General features: G+C 35.3%; 1 protein-coding gene across 3 annotated transcripts in view; it reads left to right on the top strand.

Annotated features, from left to right (window-relative positions):
* The window catches only part of SLC25A21 (solute carrier family 25 member 21), a 251,729-nt gene that overhangs the window by 222,949 nt on the left and 10,025 nt on the right, over positions 1 to 18,755 (top strand). For all 3 annotated transcript variants that reach the window (XM_032187582.1, XM_032187581.1, XM_032187583.1), the window contains exons 5-7: positions 5,039 to 5,098; positions 6,926 to 7,033; positions 12,055 to 12,219. In XM_032187582.1, the coding sequence (XP_032043473.1) occupies positions 5,039 to 5,098; positions 6,926 to 7,033; positions 12,055 to 12,219 (333 nt within the window). The remainder of the gene's footprint in view (positions 1 to 5,038; positions 5,099 to 6,925; positions 7,034 to 12,054; positions 12,220 to 18,755) is intronic.

Raw genomic sequence — 18,755 nt, 5'->3', positions numbered from 1 at the left:
CCTGCAATTAATCATTCATGTTCCAATTCCTTTACGGAGGAATAATATTTGTATTAAGTGCCAGGATGTGACCTTGTAATAGAATCCTAAAGGAGTTCTGGTAATGTCATCTTGTTTGCATTAGCATATAGATGCCAACGATATGTGTCACCTATCTCAAAATTATTTAGTACAACTAAGCAAACTGAATTTCTATTTAATAGCAAAATGGCAGTGAAGAATAAATGGATGATATTTAAAAGCTTCCTAACTTGTTCTCTTCAGACTGTAATGTCTTCTTTTTCTCTTCGTTGCATTTCAGTTGGAACAGCTCAAAGTCCATCTGATCATGTATTTTAGATTCCAGCATATTTGTAGTTAAAATACAACCCCAACTTTGATTTCTCTCCTACCATCTTGAGTCTTTCAAAAATCATGAGTCACTTTCTTTTACTCATGTTGATTAAGTTGGTTTAAACCCCACAATATTCAATATGACTGTTGAATCATAAAAACATTTAAGTTGAGAGATCTCTGTGGGTCATCTGGTGAACGTCCTGCCCAAAGCATGGCTGACTTCAGGTTAGAGTATGTTGCTCAGGTACCTTGTCTAGCTGAGTTCTGAAGATCTTCAAGGATATAGCCTCTCTTTGCTCCTGCTCTAGTGCTTAAATGCTCTCACTGTGAAGATTTTTGCTATATATCCTACCCAAATTTCCTCTGTTTCAACTTTGCCTATTGCCTCTTGTGCTTTTGTAGTGGTCCTCTGCGAAGTTTCTGTCTTTGTCTTCTCTGTAACGCTGCTTCGTATGGTGGAAGGCAGGAATTAGATCCCCTTAGCCTTCATATCATCAGGATAAACAAATTCATTTCTCTCAGCCTCCTTTTATACTTCATAAGCTCATGACTTCTTAGTGGGATGCTTTCTACTTAGTTCTTGAACATTTACATTAGGACCCAGTATTTTTTCTGAAATCTTGAGAATCAGATTTAAATGCTAAACATGCTTTCAAATAAATCATTGAATTCTTTAATTCTTTACACTTTTATTTTAAATTTTATAGTGTTCCAAAGACACAAACAGGACTTCACTTTATCTTGAGATATCGGCTATATTTTACATTACAATGGTTCAGTGAAAGGATAGGGCATTATAGTTAAGTGATTTTAAGTTCCTGGATACTGAAGCTATTTAATGTCAGGTGTTATCTGCCAGCACAATTTCTAACATCCAAAGTGGAATTTAAATCTATGCTTAGGCCTGAAGAGAATTCAGCTTGGCTAAAATTTCCACTAACCTTCTTTGGATATGAATGTGAAACAACACTGGAAAGTCACTGCTTTCTTTGGTTATTCTCCACCTTTTATTCTTCTAATGGTTTTCCTCATTTTAACAGGCCCAAATATGCGTCTTGTCTGCTGCCAACCTGACTAGTGAGATTTAGGGTCATGGAGAACTACATCAATGACTATGGCATTGAGGTCTAAGGGAAAAGAAAAAAAAAAAGTAGAGAGGCAATTTCTCAGACTTGGTTTGTAATGAACTCTTTTGAAAACTTCTAGATAAAGTGTCTTTTATACCTCATGAAAGCGTACAGAGAAGGGGCAAGGCAGATTTTGTATTAAGAAATTTAGTTTTGCTACTGGAATATTGTATTTACATGGCATGGTTATTTGATAATGAATATAAATCTGATAAAATGAAGTTACTTAGCCACAGTTATTCAGCTTTAATGCTAAGTGTTGAAGATACAGGTTCAGTTTTAGGCAAGTAGGTTCTCATGTATATATTGCTTTTTTTTTTTCTATATTTCCCTTCTAAAAAAAGAAAGCTGGTATTTCTGGAAAACGAAAAGTCAAAGTTTATAACTTTATGTTAGACTGAACTTGGAGGAAAGTGATGATGCCAATACAATGGTTAACAGATGAACTTTTGGGGCAAATTTATATTGTTCGTGCATTCCCAGACATCTTGTTTCAAGCATATATTTTTACCTTAGAGTTATTGAGACATCTGGTAAGTAGTCTGACTGTTCTCTGAGTATTAAAGTGTATCTTTGCCAGATGGACAATATTGGTTATTCTATACACAAAAGCATGTTTTAAATACATTTATTGTGGGATTTTTTTTTTGCACAAAGCTGTTAACTTAATAAAACTGTAGAGAAAAAGACAAATTACTCTGTTTTTAAAAACAATTTTGGCATATATATATTATATAAACCCATATGATAAAGTTGGATACTTTTGGCAAAATTGTATGTATACTGGCCACTTGTATACCCAGCAACATCTATATTGATCCTTTTATTTATCTGTTTTCTTTTTAAAAATTATATGAGGCATAGTTACTATTATCTCATTATTTTATTTATGACTCTAGGAAAGTATTGATTTTTAAGGTAAAAATTTTAAGACCAAAAAATTGCTAGGTAATGTATTTCTGCCTTTATTACAACCATTTTACTGATCTGTGACACTATGGAAAACATTAAGGAATACCAGAAATTCCATTAAAGGTTAGGAGGGTAACAATGAGTAGAAAGATGCTGGACAGAGAATAAAGCAAACTTTGCCTCAATAAGAAATGAATTTCATTTAGAGAAGTAATTCACCTACCTACAACTGACACTTTCCAAAGATTTCCTTTTACCTATAAGCAAAAATAAAACTGAAAAAATATTACACATTATGGAAGAAGGAATACCTCATTATATTTTAGTTATCCAAGATGTATCTACAGTCTAAGTAACACTTCTATCTTTTATTATTGTTGCCAAGGCCAGTACAATGATTTTAAACATATTTGCAAGATGTTTGCAAGATTTGTGTTCAATCTCTACACAGGGCAATTACAATCTAGGCTCTGGTTCTAGGGCCTTTTCTGCAAAATTTTACATAATACTTATTGATTATAAAAAAGTGTATATCCACTGGCCAGAGTATTAGTCCTTCAAGTTTCAGGATTTAACATCTTAATTTTACATTATAGAAGTGTAATACACATTCCCCCCTTTTGTAAATATGGTGTTGTTATCAACTCATTAACATCTATTTCTCTGCTGGTTTTGGCAAGATTCTAGTGACTTTCCAGATGAACCAGACCTTGACTGAAGAACCTTACTGAATTAGCCATAGGACAGGGTTATAAACAAGCTAAAATGTCAATTTAGTGCTCATTCTATTTCTTTTGGTTTATGGAAAGGATGTTTTGTTCTGATAGGTTTGTGATAACTGAGCCTGAGGGACTGAGGATGTCTTCTTTGGATGAGACCCAGCATAGGTCTTTCTGATTTGCCCAAAAAATCTATTCCCTTATGTTTCTTAAGATTCCCACATCTCTGTTGGCCTCATTTCCTATTGCCTTTTTCTCATACTGAAACAGTATGTTATATTCATGCTAGCTGATATGTGAGTGTTCATGGTCTCATAGACGGGAGTGAAATGCACAGACTTTCAGTGGATCCCACCTTCACTGTTCACAGTTTCTTCAAACTTCACAGTTTCCTCTAAACTAACAAAGTGGTACAGATTAGCTTTGGAAAGTAGCCAAGAAAGTAAGAGATTTTAGTTATTTATTTTTGCTATATAGGGATGAGACAGCTCTTGCTCCAGTAAATATCCACATGTGTTTATGCAGTCCTGGTGAAGCTGTGGCATGTTTTTGTTGTTCAGTCATGTAACACTGGACATGCCATGTAAAAGCCACTTCCCTTTTGCACACAAAATAGTGAATACTGGATAGATAGACAGGAGTCACAAGTAGGGAGCTTTAGTTCCAGGCCTCACAGTGTTCCTCCTGTGAAAATTACATGAAATAACACTTCGAGTATCTAGTTTTCCCTGGAACTCAAATATCTACTCTAACCCACAAGATTTTCTGCTATCCTCATTCATCATGCTCTAGCCTCCTTTTCACTGCCCTCAGAACTATCTTATGTGCCATCAGCCTGAAGTGCTTTTACAGTGGTCTCATACATATTTGCTGAATATGAATTAGAAATAAGATGGGCTTCAGGGTGTCTTGGTGTTCATGGGAGCGCTGGACTAGAGAGGATCTCTTAGGTCAACAAGTCTAGTCTGCTGCTGCTCTATGTTTACCTTTCAGAAATTTATCAAACTCTCTCTAAAAAATAATTAAGAACCCTCCTATTGGAAGATTGTTTTAAGACCCCACTTCTTTGCCTGTGAGAATGTTTCATCTTATGTCTAGCCACAATCCACTTATGAGTACTTTATACCCATTTATACCCACTTTTTGTTACATCTCTCTCTCCTTTCCTTGTTTTTCATTCCCTTGCAGCTTCCTTTTTTGCTAGACTAAACATGACAAACATTTTTTCTCTTTCAGTCTTCATTCTTAAAAAAAACTTAAGTTCTCCTTAGGATCCTGGCAACCGTGTTTTCAGTATGCTGTAGTCTGAGTTCTCTTTTTTTTTAGCAAGGGTGGCCAGGATTGTATTTGAGAGGACAATTCTGCTTTGGTTTTGAGAAAAGCCTTCCCCCTCCCCCCCCCCCCAAAAAAAAAAAAAAAGTATTCTGAAAATTAATGGATTTGAAAGTGAAACACTATAAAAATCTACAGACTTTCTGTCTTCACAATCTGCAATTACATTTTTCTCATTAAAAATGTGAAGATGATTGCAATATATTAAATATGAGGGTGATTTCTGGTGGCAAATAATAGTATCTGCTACTACACTACTACATTTATACAAGTGTATGAAAATTAGATGTTAGAGGAAAAATAATAAATTGGAAACAAGAACTATATGTTGTAAGTGAACTCTTACATAAAACCTTAATTGCATTTATGCTGCTGTTGTGCACAATATACTAATAAAATCAGTTCTGAAGCCTAATCTACTATTGCACATCAAACACTGCTACAGAGAGCATGAAAAAAAAAAAAAAAAAGTAGCTTACGTTTCTTTGCAGAACTTCATGTGGCTACTCAAGATATGAGGTAGTGGAACTTCCCTGTAGTTTGGTTTTATTAATTTGTATAATTAACTCATTTTTTTTTTCCCATGCAGTCTCAATCTAATTTTCTTTACAGTTTTTCACCTTTGAACAATACAAGAAGCTATTAGCATATGCATCATTACCACCAGGACTGGTATGTATGGATGCAACACTTCATGTTCTGATTTAATATTTATATTCTGAACAGTCCCATCTGTTTCTTCCCATATTAGAAGCAGCCCAAAAAATAAAGGGGTCTGATCAACCAAATCACAGTTTCTCAGAACAGACTTGTCCCTTGAAAACACTGATAACATAATCTGCCAAAATGATAGTTACATTAATTTTTATATCAAATGCCTTAATAATAATGTCATAAATAAATGTCTTAACATTGTCAAAGTGTTATTGACAGTCACCATAGAAGAGTCTGTATGCAGCTTGTCATTTTTCAGTCTTGCAAAATAAAAAGTTGAACATTGTCAATATTTTTTTATTCATGTGATAATATCTCTTCCTTAGATGTAAATATAATGCTATTCTGCAGAAAGTGGAAAGAACAAAGATTAGAGTCCTGTGGTACAACATCACCTTTTTTGGGGTAAAATATGCTGGAAACTTGTAAATATGCCATAGGTGACCAAAAGCTGCTCCAATTCATCGAGCAGATGCAGCAGCCACCAGACTTCCCAGCATTCTTGTGTGTTATTTGGTGCAATACTTGGAGGCATTTTTGCCTCTGAGTTAGCCATGGTAGTGAGGGAAAAGATGATTGAGAGGGATTCTGGTCTAAGCTACACAGAATGATTCTAGGTGATTCAACAGAGCTCTCATCAAGATAACTTCTGCTGTTGAAAGACAGATGCATACATTAGTATCAGCTTCCTTATGGCTTCCTGCTGGTTGATGGTAAAAGGGATAGGTTATGTTCCCATCCTACATTGGAAAAATAGATCTGCTGGTAACATGGTAGTACAGCTGGAGGCAAAGGCACTATGGCTGGAGCTTGCTGCTACCCTTCTAATTTACAGGTACATTCTGTACCTGAGCTCTCAATATTCCCAAGTCAAAACTCTCTGTATTGAATAAGTTATTTGTCTAAGTATTGTTTTTTCCTTACCATTCATTTCCTTGAATTTCAGCAAATACGCTTATTGCATTGTGGACCTGGGACTCTTTACAGCCCCTAGAAAGTTTAGAGACAATAAAATGAGGCAATAAGTATGTAAAGTGGTCACAAAAGTTAGCCCTTCTGAATTTTCTTAATTGACCTGAATATCTAAACTATTTTTCTCTTACAAAGAAATTATTGTATTTATAAATGCTGTTTCCTGATGGAAAGCAAAGTACTGAATATCAACATTTCTATGGCTGTAATGTACCATCAGCTTTTAAGTACACGGAGTTAATTCATCCTTGTAGAGAATGTCGACATCTCCATATGTGCCACTTATTCCCATATAAACCTTTTCAGGTTAGATATTTACTTAGGAGGAATTTTCTTCTCCTTATGCAATTTGCTTAAGTACTGCATTATTTGAATTTCTTACATTTCCTTATTTATTTTTTTTTAAGTTAATGTGTTAATGTTATACACTTAAAGCTCTGTGCAGTTTTATTTTTTTCTGGTACTGCATAACTGCATTCATGCTTTTACTCAGACTCCACCCAAAGTTAACATGAGGGCAATGCTTTTTCATGTTTTCATTATAAATCAATACCACAGTTTTTCTTTTAGCTCAAAAGAGAGTTCATTGACAGTGCTATGACATTTCATTTTGTTTTTTTTCTTGGAATGTGGTTTATGGCTATTGTCATATTGTCTTCATGAACTGTCAGCATCTAATCAAGGGCTAGTGTTTTTTAGTAGTAGTACTGTCACATTACTGAAATCTCTCATTGTATCATTCAGTTTCATAATCTGATACATGGGAAATTTTACTACTTGATTTTTACATATTGACTGATTTAACTTCCCTAGGCATTTGCAGTTGCTGGCTTGGGATCTGGATTAACAGAGGCAGTTGTGGTTAACCCCTTTGAAGTAGTAAAGGTTACCTTACAGACCAATCGGAATGCCTTCACAGAGGTATGAGAATTGCTCCACTTTTGTTTTTGCTTTATTAAGTGTAATGCACTTCAAAGTTCATATTTAGACTGGGATATCTATACTATAGTGGGTTGATGCAAATGATTTTGCCATAAGGTTAACAGAAATGGAAAAAGGGAGGAGACTCAGTAGATGATGCTGCCAGATATGCATCAAGATGCATAGCATATTGTCAGCATTTCCACTGTAGATATCCTGTGCCTGCAGTACACTTCCTTCCCTCCAGAGCAGCCAGTGGGGCAGCACTGTGAGGAATTCTTATCCAGAAGTACAGTTCTGAGACCCTTGTACACATTTACTCTGGCAGGCTCCACACTTCAAATGAGCACAGAAGATTGCCATAAGACACCAAGAACCTATGCCCTAGGCATGTCTTTTATATTAAAAATGTAACTGGTAGGTTTTATAGGCTTGGATGAATTTATTTGTGATATAAATCTTTACATTTCTAGACACCAAATGGGAAATAGTTATATAATAAAGCATGGTGATAATTGAAAGCCTTATTTCTACTCAGAGTTTTATTATTGAAATGTTGTTTTGCTCAAAGTCAATGTGTAAAACTGACTTTGTCCATGGTTTTGGTTACTGATGAATGGGGAAAAAGATTAAACTGGTAAAGAATGATTCATCAGACTCAAGTGTGCAAGAACACTTGCACGCTTGTACAAGAATGCAACAGTTTCAATTATTTTTAATGCAGAAAATGTTCCAGGCAAAAGTTAAGGTAGGCAGTCACACAGTTCCTTCCTTTTTTTTCTCAGTGAATAAGACTAACAAATGACAAATCATCTCTTTCAAAATCTTCTGAGAAATCAGCTGTACCTATTATGGTAAAAGTGCTAAGTCACATAAGCCTGAAAATGTTGGATGGATCCCTGGTGAGGCACAAGTTTTCCATATTCTTCTTTTAAGCTTTGTCAGAGCTAATACTTGTATGCCTTGTATCACTCATCTCACAAACTGAACCCTTTTGGGGGATGCACAGGATATATCAACTTGCCATTTACATAAGCTGTTTGGGTCGTGCTCTTCAGGGACACTTTGGCAAAATATTGCTGCTAATTTCCAAATGTCATAAAGCAGTTGGCACTGACTGTAACTCCTTCAGAGAAGCATTCTCCTTGAGAATAAATTTTAAAATATTTGGTAAATTTCTGTTATATTTTAAATGCATGCAAAAGAGATATCAGGTTGCTTTAAGTCTCCAGCCTAGACATTTTTTAATCAGCAACAGCAGAACTACTGAAACAAAGAGCTAATACTGTACAAGAGTAAAATGGTTAGGATCCTGCAAGGAGAGAGACAAAGCAGGAGAAAGCCGTGCATGAGATGATTTCTTTCTCAGTAAGGTGGTATGAAAATTATGGACTACTACTCTTTCAGCCTGTTTGCTCCTCAGTAAAACAGGTAGATATTCTTGATCTTTCTGTCTCATGGTTGTGAAGAAGCAAATAATATCTTTTAAAAATCTCTGGTTTTGGATACAAAGAAACCGGTATTATGAGAAAACTAGTTCCTGTAAAGTTGCAAGAGATTGATATATCCTTTCTCTTCATACATTTTTTTTCTCTATTTCAGGCTTATAAATACCATGATGTTTTAATTAGTAAATTTTATGGAATTAATTACTTTCATTGCAGCAGTCCTTTCCTGGTGACCTTCAAAATACTCTGATAATCACAGTATAGCTGTTCAAAAACTGAGTTATATTGTTTAAGTGAAAATTCCTTAAATTTAATTTAAGTGCAAATTTTCACATAGTCCAAATCACAATATAGTGTCATACAAATAAAATTTTAAAAGAATGCTATTGGGACTCCACTAGGAACCTAGTTTACACTTAAAGTATGATTGAAAGTGTCTATTTGCCCTAATGTAAAAAATCCAAGGTACTGAATTTCTTAAATCACAATTGTGATTAAATCACAGAGATATCAATTTTTAAAATATCTTTTTAAAAGGATTATAATTTTAGAATTTGCAATAAATCAGGAAAACTCTAGTGGCTTCAGTACCATGATCTCAAGTTGTTGTTAAGAATACGTTAAAGGACATTCCGTACTAAAGCATGTAAACTCAAGCTTACTGGGAGAAGCACTTGCATGTTATTACAGAGTGTAGGGTAATGGTACACTCATTTCATTACCATATACTGTTTTTATAAAAGGTTTAAGTATGCACCTATCCCATTGTACAGCTTTCATATTATATGATGAAACCTAATGCAGGTCACATATTTCTTTGGCTATTGTATTGAAATAATAAATATATCTTGTTTAAAGGAACAAGGAAGAGCATGAACACATAAACCCACACCCAGACTTCTGCACACCCCCAAAGTAAATATTCACACACTACAGTGACAGTTGAATTATTCTGTTGTACCAGATCATCTTTCTAGGGCTGATAGTTTTAAAGAGGAAGGCCGCAATAAATCATATTGGCACTTCTGTAATTTGAATTGATACACATAAAAATAACACCTCACTTTTTGTTTAGGTAAATTGCAAGAAGTCCCAACACTTTTTTTTATTTGTTTGTTTGTTTCCTTTCCATGTAGCCATGGAAAACCCACTGGCTATATATACTGGTGATGTGATTGAAGTCTTCTCACTTTCAATTTGTGATTAATTAAACAAATACGTGTTTCTGCTCTAGGATGAGAAGGCTTTGACTCCAGATTGTGCTGTCTAGGTGTGTGTTAAGTATAAGTCAACAAGTGTCTAAAGTGAGTCAAACTCTGGATGTTTATACAGTGAATTCCTCCCGGGTAGTCATCATAAGGTCCTTCCATCATCAGTACAGAAATATAGACCTTCTGTGGCAAGATCAGCTAACATTTTAGATGTTTGGTAAATTGTTCACTACTAGAGCCCTCTCTATTGCTAAAAAGGGAATCTTTTTGAGTAGCTCAGGTGTAGAGCAACCTGATCTAGTAAGTGGCATCCTTGCCTATGGAAGGGTAATTGGAACTAGATGATCTTTAAGGTCCATTCCAACCCAAGCCATTCTATGATTCTGTGATTCTAGATGTAGACATTTCAGGCATCTATATTTGGACTGATGAATCCCATTTCTGGTGTACAGCAACTGGCAGGCTTCCCTTGTGAGTCAGGAGTAAGTGAGTAAGTCTGTATTTGAGACCAACTTACTATTGAAAGTTGGTGTCTTCAGCTTAAATCACTTTATTCAGGACCACTAGTTATTTTTTAAAGATCTAATCCCTCATTTCCCCCCACACACCTTTTTTTTTTTTTTTTTTTTTTTTTTTTTTTTTTTTTTTCATGAGAATGGATGTTATTGCTAGTATCTGGACCATATTCCATTTGGGTATCTACATTTATAATAGATTCTGATTTGTATACTTGTGTAGTTAGAAAAGTAAACTGTAGTAAAATGTATGCAGAGCATTAAGAGGATAATATTAGTTACAAATTATGAAAAAACAGAGTGAAACTTGGTATTAAAGACTACATTTGTCAGTCACCTAAATAGGCAATCATATGCTGTATCGGATATAATAGGAATCATTTGGCTGATGGTGTTGATCTACTACAGTGATATTTTGAAATGGAAAGACATTAAACAAATAAGTGTATTGAAATTAGCAGTGTTCAGCACATTGTAGTCAAAATCCTTCTATATTTTCCTGTTTGAGAATCCTAGTGGAAGTCATGTTTTGACTTTCTAATTAAATATTTGGTTACCCAGACCTAGCTTTATGCATTGGAGAAAACCAAACTCAAGTCAACACCTTTTTGAAAATAACTTTCCTGTAATTCTGCTAAAACAATAGAGAAGACCTTTCAGAAGGGGAGCACCTGATTCACCTGAGCACCTGAGTGTTACATTATATTATGATACAGATCAATTGTGTATGTAGTCAGGCAGATCCTGTCAGAGGAATTGATCATTACATAAGTGGATCCTGGGGAATTTTCTTCCTTTCTGGATTTCATTAAGCAGCAGTAGGCTGACTAAAAGAATTTCTATGCCTTTTGAACATTATTTTCAAAACAGGATTTCTAAAGGCAATTTCCTAAATTTGTACCTTGGAATGTATATGAGTATTCCAGTTTTCAAAATCTAACTATGCTTTTTAAGTCAAATACATTCACTAGGAGTGCAAAACAGGGCGTTCAGTTGTGTGGTTTTGGAAAAAAAAAATCTACACCTTCTTTTCTAGATTTTCAGTACTCCAAGTTAGATGCGTACCTCTATAACAGAAAAACTTTTAACATGTAATCTAGTTTTTAAAAGCTCTGTGTATCCAGTAATTTCCTTAAAAGTCAGTATTTTAAAGCAGTGGTTTGCATTCTTAACAGCATGAAGAACCTGAGGATACAGAAGGACTCCCAGATAATATATATACTTTTTGTTGCCTTTCAACCCTATTTCTAACATTGAAAGTGTAACTGCTATTCAACACACATATTTATAGCATCCCTTGCTGCTCCAATTTGTGTCTCCCAATGACTTGCTTCCCTCGCCATAATGGCTCTCAAATTTCCTGCTCCAGTTCTGCCCTTTCATCACTCCCCCACAATGCATATTTCTGTGCCATTGGTTTTACTCTATGAGCTGTTTTAATCTTCTAATTGTCCAGAATAATTGTTGTATGCTCTAGTTGTGCAAGGGTTTCATCTGTCACAGTCCTAACAGCAAAGCTCAGTGATAAAAAAAAAAAAAAATACTGCCAAATTCACACATTCAAAGACATAATTTTCTCTGTAAAATTAGATTGATTTTTTTAAATTATTGTTTTAGGAGCTTTATCTTTGCTTTAGGGATGTTGTCAACTTTTTTTCTGCAATCAGAAAAGTTTCTGCAATCAGAAAAGTGAGGATTTTTTTTTTAATGAGAATAATTATGATGAGACTTAAGATAATATGACAAGAGTTGGCAACGCTGTTTGTCAACAGGATTGAAATGAGGCTGTGGTTATTGTTTTCTTTTTCTAAAGATGATCTCTTCCTTCCTTTACTTAACTTGTGTAGCAACCATCTAGCTTTGTTCAAGCTCAGCAGATCATTAAAACCAATGGTTTGGGCCTCCAAGGACTCAACAAAGGTCTTACTGCAACACTGGGCCGTCATGGAGTTTTTAACATGGTTTACTTTGGATTCTACTTCAACGTGAAAAACATTCTTCCAGTCAATAAAGTAAGTTTTTCATACAATTCAAAAGATAAACAGATAAGAGGTTTGGCAATTTATTTAACACTGTATTTTTCTGTGCAAAGCTGTGCCGTGACTAACTGGTGACTAACCTAGCTCTCTATTTTGCAGAAATCTATCACATGTTCATGATAAGATTTACAAATCAAAGCAAGGATTTGTACTTGTGACTTTTTAAGCAAAGCTGAGATAGATAAAACAGTCATGTTTGAATTCCCAATTTTATGAACATCCCTTTATATCACAGTAGCAGTGTAAAAAGACAGAAATCTAAATGCAGGAATATTATGCTTATGTTAAGTATATATGTATGGTTGTTGTTGTTGTTGTTGTTGTTTTGTTGGTGGTGTTTGCTTTGTTTGTTCGTTTGTTTGTGGTAAACTGGCTTGGAAAAGAAAAAGCAATTTCTAGAACATCTAGAAGTATTCACCAAGTAAGTGGGCAAGCTTGATGAGAAGTACGTAGGTATCCTGGCCATGTACAGGGCCTATTTACTCAAGGCAGTTCAACCTGATGTTGAAGGATGACAGTTCAGATTTACCCACGTGTGAGTGAACCAGACCAAAACAGGACTGACAGGGACTTTAGGTAGTATGCCCTATGAGTAAGTTGAAAAAAAACATAGTTGTAATTGCCCTTGAAGCAATTTTATTCACTAGTCTTATATTCCTTTATACAAAGAAGGAAGCATTTCCCTTTATAACAAAGAGAAATTTTACTAATGAAAATGTGATAATACTGTAAACTTTCTAAATGGCTGTATGAGCAACAGTTAATGGTTTGTTAATGACTCCAGTACGTTACTTACTGAATTGTGTTTTCACTAATGTGATTTTTAGATGATGAGAGTTAAACAGTCACAGGTGTAATATGTAGTGATATTCATGTAAGAAGCTACAATTTACATCAAAAGGGATCAGTTTCTATTCCCAGATGAAGCAACACCGTTTTTTTTTCTATGCTTCTGAGTAGCCTGGTATTTTTGTTGGCAACATTATATAAATGGAGAAAAGCTCCACTTCTTATTTGCAGATCATTACAGTAAATTGAATTGTTCAAGAGCATCTAACCCACAAGTTTCTACAAGTTTCTTTTAGTGTATTTAAGCATATTTCACAATGTACTTTAATCACATATTCTAAAATCTCAAGGCACAAGTATAGCTTGATACTAAGATAGGAGTAAACAGTAAGATAGGAGTAAAAAGTATGCTGATGAAAAGATGAAAAATTTTAGTTACTATGGAGAACACTCAGAACCATGTACAGATAAGGACAGAGGCTTATATACAACTTCCATAAAAATTCTTAAGTTTCTCTGCATTGTAATTGAAGAATAGTAATAGTATTTGGTATAAGCATTCTTTACTAGTCTTTCAGATTAAAAGGGGGGTGAGGGTGGGGGGGGAACAATTATTATACGATTGGAAAAACTTAGAGCATTATAACCTAAGAGAAATTAGCACTTTGTAGAGGTTTTGTATGATACAGAAAATTGTTAATATCTAGAGCATAAATTTAAATACATATAGACAATGAAAAAGAAATTACTTCAGTGAGTGGTGTCAGTTGATGGCCCAGCTGTCCTGTTCATACTATCAAAAGCAAAATGCAATGCAATCAGTGTAGGATTAGATTGTGTTAATTCTAGGTAAGTGGAGAGGTTTGCATTGTGCTTGAGCAGTGCAAAGTGCCATGCACAGTGGCTTGCACAGTGGCTACATTTCAGCTAGTAAATCGAGCAGCCTCACTGAAACTCAGTCACCTGTGCTGCGCAGGGCTGCCTGGCACAGCCCTGTCCCAGGCCAGCTAGCGCTGCTTCTGGTTATGGCTTGGGAGCTAGTGCAGGCAAGGAACCATTCCTAATAGGCAGGTTTCATGCAGGCACTCTGATTTGGCTGGTAATAGCACCTAGTGTCATTAATAAAGTTAATAGGACATTCTAGGCCAACTGGCATCAGTGACATAGACAACTCTCTGTACATACAGACATAGCCAGGAAGTCTGACCGAATTCCCATTGAAAACGATGCAAGTCTTACCTTGAGTTTAACAAGGGTGTAATTCATGCCACGTCTGGCTTGTGCTAGCCAGAAAATAACAGTGTGTCTCAGGTGTTTATGTGCACTGAATTTCACCTCAGTGATTGGAAAATATCAGCATCCATCAATATGTTGTGATCTATAACTTAAATCTCCTGTGTCAGGAAGCAGGTGCTAGAGACCAAGAGTTATCAAACCTGTACAATTAATTTGATAGAAGCTGTTTTGCAGTTAGTCTGAAAAAATATTAGTTAAGCTTTTCATGTTTTCTCACATATTTGATTTCATTACAAATCTTAATTTGTTTGCTTTATATATTTCACTTGAAAACAAAATCTCAGAAGTCAGTCTTGCAATATTGACAAGTATATAAAAATTATGAAATAAGAATACAACGCTTGAAATAATGTTGGCTCTTGATTATGTATCTGCTGTTCACCATCTGTAATGTAAATGGAAAAAAGTATGGAAATGTCCATATGAGCCTTTTAGCTGTCAACAGTGCTAAACTGTGCATTAAATTTGCATCCCAATTAAGGATGTTTGCAGCTTATTTTGCCAAAAACAATAAACTTTTTATGTTGAGTGGTCAAATGATATAAATGATATGTGTGGGTTGTAAATGTCCATAATGAATAATTTTTCATATGTTCAGTCTATTCTGCTAAACAGACCATATACAGCCAACCTCATGCTCTGTTTACTGAACATGGAATAAGCCAGACTTGTTTCAATTGCCACTTATGTATCACCCATAGAGCATTAACGGCTATACATCTGCACTAGCAATCAAATTAGTCTGAAAATTTATATCGTCTCAGTTTTATGACACGTGCTTTTATAGCACACTTCATAGGCTTCCAGCAGCTCTCGCTATTTTTATTTTTATCATAGTTTGGTTTGATGGTAAACATTAGTTTCATTAAAACCTTTGCTCACTACCACCTCCAAGTGGCTGTCATATTTCTTAACAATATGAAAACTCAACTGACTGGTAAAAGCCCCCTTTGAATCGTGGCCAGCTGCAAAACTCATTTCAAGTCAGATACTGCTTGCTCCAGCTGACACAGATGTGCTTCCTATTAAAAGGGCTGCTGCACCGGACAGCAGGAGCTGAGCTGTGTGTTGTTTTGTCAGAGAAAGGACTCTAAACATCTATAGGCATAGAAGAGATGGGAAACAAAAAAGGGCTATTCATTTTGTCAAATAAATAAGAATGCAGAGCACAGTTTTATTTTTAGTTGTTTTCAGATCTACACCAATATAAAAGTTATATGTAGAAACAGACAGTGTAAAGGACATGTGGTGGGACACAGCTGAAAAATAGTAAATCAAGATGATTTAGGAGAAGACTGAATTAGAGTCAATATCTCAACCTCAGAGCTACCATCATGTTTCAGGATGACTTGTAAACCAAAAAGAAAAAAAAAAAAAAAAAAGATAGCACTGTATACAGCACAGCATTACAAGCCACCAGTTGATCAGTACTCTCCAATCTGAGGTGGTCCTGTTATTGTTGAAACAACAGCCTGTGTTTAAAAACTTCAGCCATGGCCATTTTCACCAGAAGATGTTGTATCAAAGGGGGAGAGTCCTTTTCTACCACACCTGCTCCTGTTCTGTGGTATTCCTGTAGGCAAGACAGATATGATATTTGAGGAGAGGAATCTTTGGTCAAAAGAAAAATGTGAAGAAGAAACACAAGTTACTTCTGATTTCCTATAGAAATGAGAATAATGATTAAACTAAAAACCAAGTTCAACCAAAGCTGGTAGAGACACACACATTTAAATTCTTATAATCATAAGAATAAACATTTAAAAGGAAGAGCAATCCTACAAGTAAGTCTTATGAGTGTTGTAGTTGAGGGAAATTTTCAGGTGGGAGATTAGATCTTATGGAACAATGAACTTTGTAGGAAAAAGACCAAATAAACCTTAGTCTGAGCTTGCACCTTTCTAGACACAATGTCAGTAAGGCATGAGACAAGAATTCATAAGATATTAAACTTCTGTAGTGCTGGTATTCATGGAACTCCTTTTTTTTTTTTTTTTTTTTTTTTTTTTTTAAGCTGTTTCATAACTAATTGTGTAACTAAGACTGGAGATGATAGTAGATAGGTACTGCATGCAGGGGGTAAGAAAAAAGATGTCTGTTCCTGGGTGCCAGTTTCTGCTTAAAGGAATTTTAAGGGAGTTGTTAATTAAGTTAATGTCTAAATGATGCCAAGAAGAGGTGACCTGCTTGTAACCCCAACAGTTTATGAATGGTCTGATAATCTGTGTAGACTGACTCTATGTGGGAGAGCTGACTGGAGTTACAGCAGAAGCCTCACATGAAGTTAGTTGTCTGACTGATTCTGTAGCTGGTGTTTTTCCAGGTGGCTATTCCTTAGGAGCTGCAAAACCATACACTGAACACTGAATGACAAGAATACTAGATACCCTCTCTTGGATAAACTGAATGTCATTGGTAGAGGTGGCTATGTAACTAACAGAGAAGATGGTGCTCATGTTTGGAAAGAAACAAACCAAAAAAAAAAAAAAAAAAAGTTTGCAAGGAGCCAAAGTGGTTGAGCATGAGTTTCTTTTGCCTCTTTGGTATTCTCCTTCTAACAATAATCTACAAAAATGTAATGATCAGTTAGAGGAACAAATACAGATCTATCTGCTACTTCTCTTGTTGACTGTACTGACTGAGTCTCCAGAATTCTGTACATTTTGAGACTGTTTTTACTGTCTATTTATTTATTTATTCATTTATTTATTTTTTGCATCAAAAGTTCTTTGGCGCAGATGTTTGTTTTAGGAATAAGTGAAGCAGAGGCCTAGCCTTGAGCAATGGGTCCAAAAGGTTATGGCAAAAAGGTAAATGGTAGATATTACTACGTATAAATCTGGATTAAGATTAATAGTTCTATCAGGAAATTGAATTCCAAGGGAAATATATATATATATATATCACTGAGAGAATTGCAAATTGTTTGAAATTGTCTACCCTATAGAGCAGACAGTCATCACACTCTGGAGACTAGCCAGGACATTTATCCCAGTAGTTGTCACTCATCTTATTATGCTGTCAGACATCTGACAGATGGATTTTAAAAACTTAAATAAATGTCGGCTGCAATGAGATTGCACTCAAGGAGGAATCTGAGATAATACCAGTGTGAAAAGGCACGTTTAATTCAAACAAAGTGCAGCTGTGACTATGCATTTTGGAATGCCTTTCCTGTTCATCAATGTGTTTATTGTTGTTATTATTTCAGCATTTCCTATGCATCTTGACAAAGATCAGAACATCATTAGATGTTCTGATCAGAACAACAATCAGACAGCAAGCTGTAGTTTACAATAAAGAGTTTACTATGCAAATGTATGAGATGCACAAAAGTTCAGGGTGAGTAAAACTATGAAATTGTTCATAAAGCTGTGGTCAAATCTTGATTCAGTCACAAATAGAAATTGTGACTCTTCTTTAAAAGAATCAAAGCATCATGTTACCACAACAGTGACAAGACTTACTTTCACCTTTTTGTTTTCACACTTTCTGGGGTCTTGCAGTGGATCTACATCATTTTCTCTTGATTACTGCTGAATCCTGTCCAGAGTTTGCATGCCTCCAAACCACCTGAACACATCCATACCAGCCTCTCCTTCCCTAAGAGTAGAATTTCACTGCCTTTCTTCCCAGTGCTCCTCTTGACACTCAGAACCAAGACCATGGCTTTCCTCTGGGATCTGTATCAGTGTCCATGTTTAAAAGAACTCGTAGCTTCTCACCTGTTCCTTCTTACATTCCTGAGACCTATTATGCTCTCAGAAGCTACACTGCCTCCCTCTGAATATATCTTCTCTGTCTTGGAAGCTCCCCTTCCTCAGACATTCATTTCTTCCACTGCCTGTTGCCATTGGAAGCTCTTTTCAGTGGTTAAAACCAATTATCAGGGTGGCTAGAACAGTTCCTTACAGCCTGTTTTGTTGCTAAAAACTTAATTGTAGTTAATGTAGCCCAAGTAAGGTCCTGTGAAACCTCTTAGCTTGCCATAGGAATTCCTATGCTTATTGCACTTCACCCTAGCCAAAATGATCAAGCAGCAACTCTACTCCTTATGCCTCTTCAAACACATAATTCCTGGGTGTACCAGGCAGAACAAGAATTGGCAAAACCACAGCCTTCTGTGTTTTAAAGTCTTCCTTGTTACACGCAGGGAGTTAGACATGCCGCATATAGTGCAAAGCCTATCAGCTCTGTTCCTGGCTTCTGCATTGACCTATTATGTGACTTTGAGAAAATGTATTTAGATTTAACAATCATTTCAAATTGCTTTAATCTTTTGTGCCAAGTGTAACTTGTATAAATATATTATATTATGTTATGTTATGTTATGTTATGTTATGTTATGTTATATTCATATATTATATATATCCTATTATATGTTATATTACAAATATAAATATATTTGTATAAAACTAATGTTA

This window comes from Aythya fuligula, chromosome 5, assembly GCF_009819795.1.
Source record: "Aythya fuligula isolate bAytFul2 chromosome 5, bAytFul2.pri, whole genome shotgun sequence".
Classification (NCBI taxonomy): domain Eukaryota; kingdom Metazoa; phylum Chordata; class Aves; order Anseriformes; family Anatidae; genus Aythya; species Aythya fuligula.
This window is presented reverse-complemented; position numbering and strand designations above follow the sequence as displayed.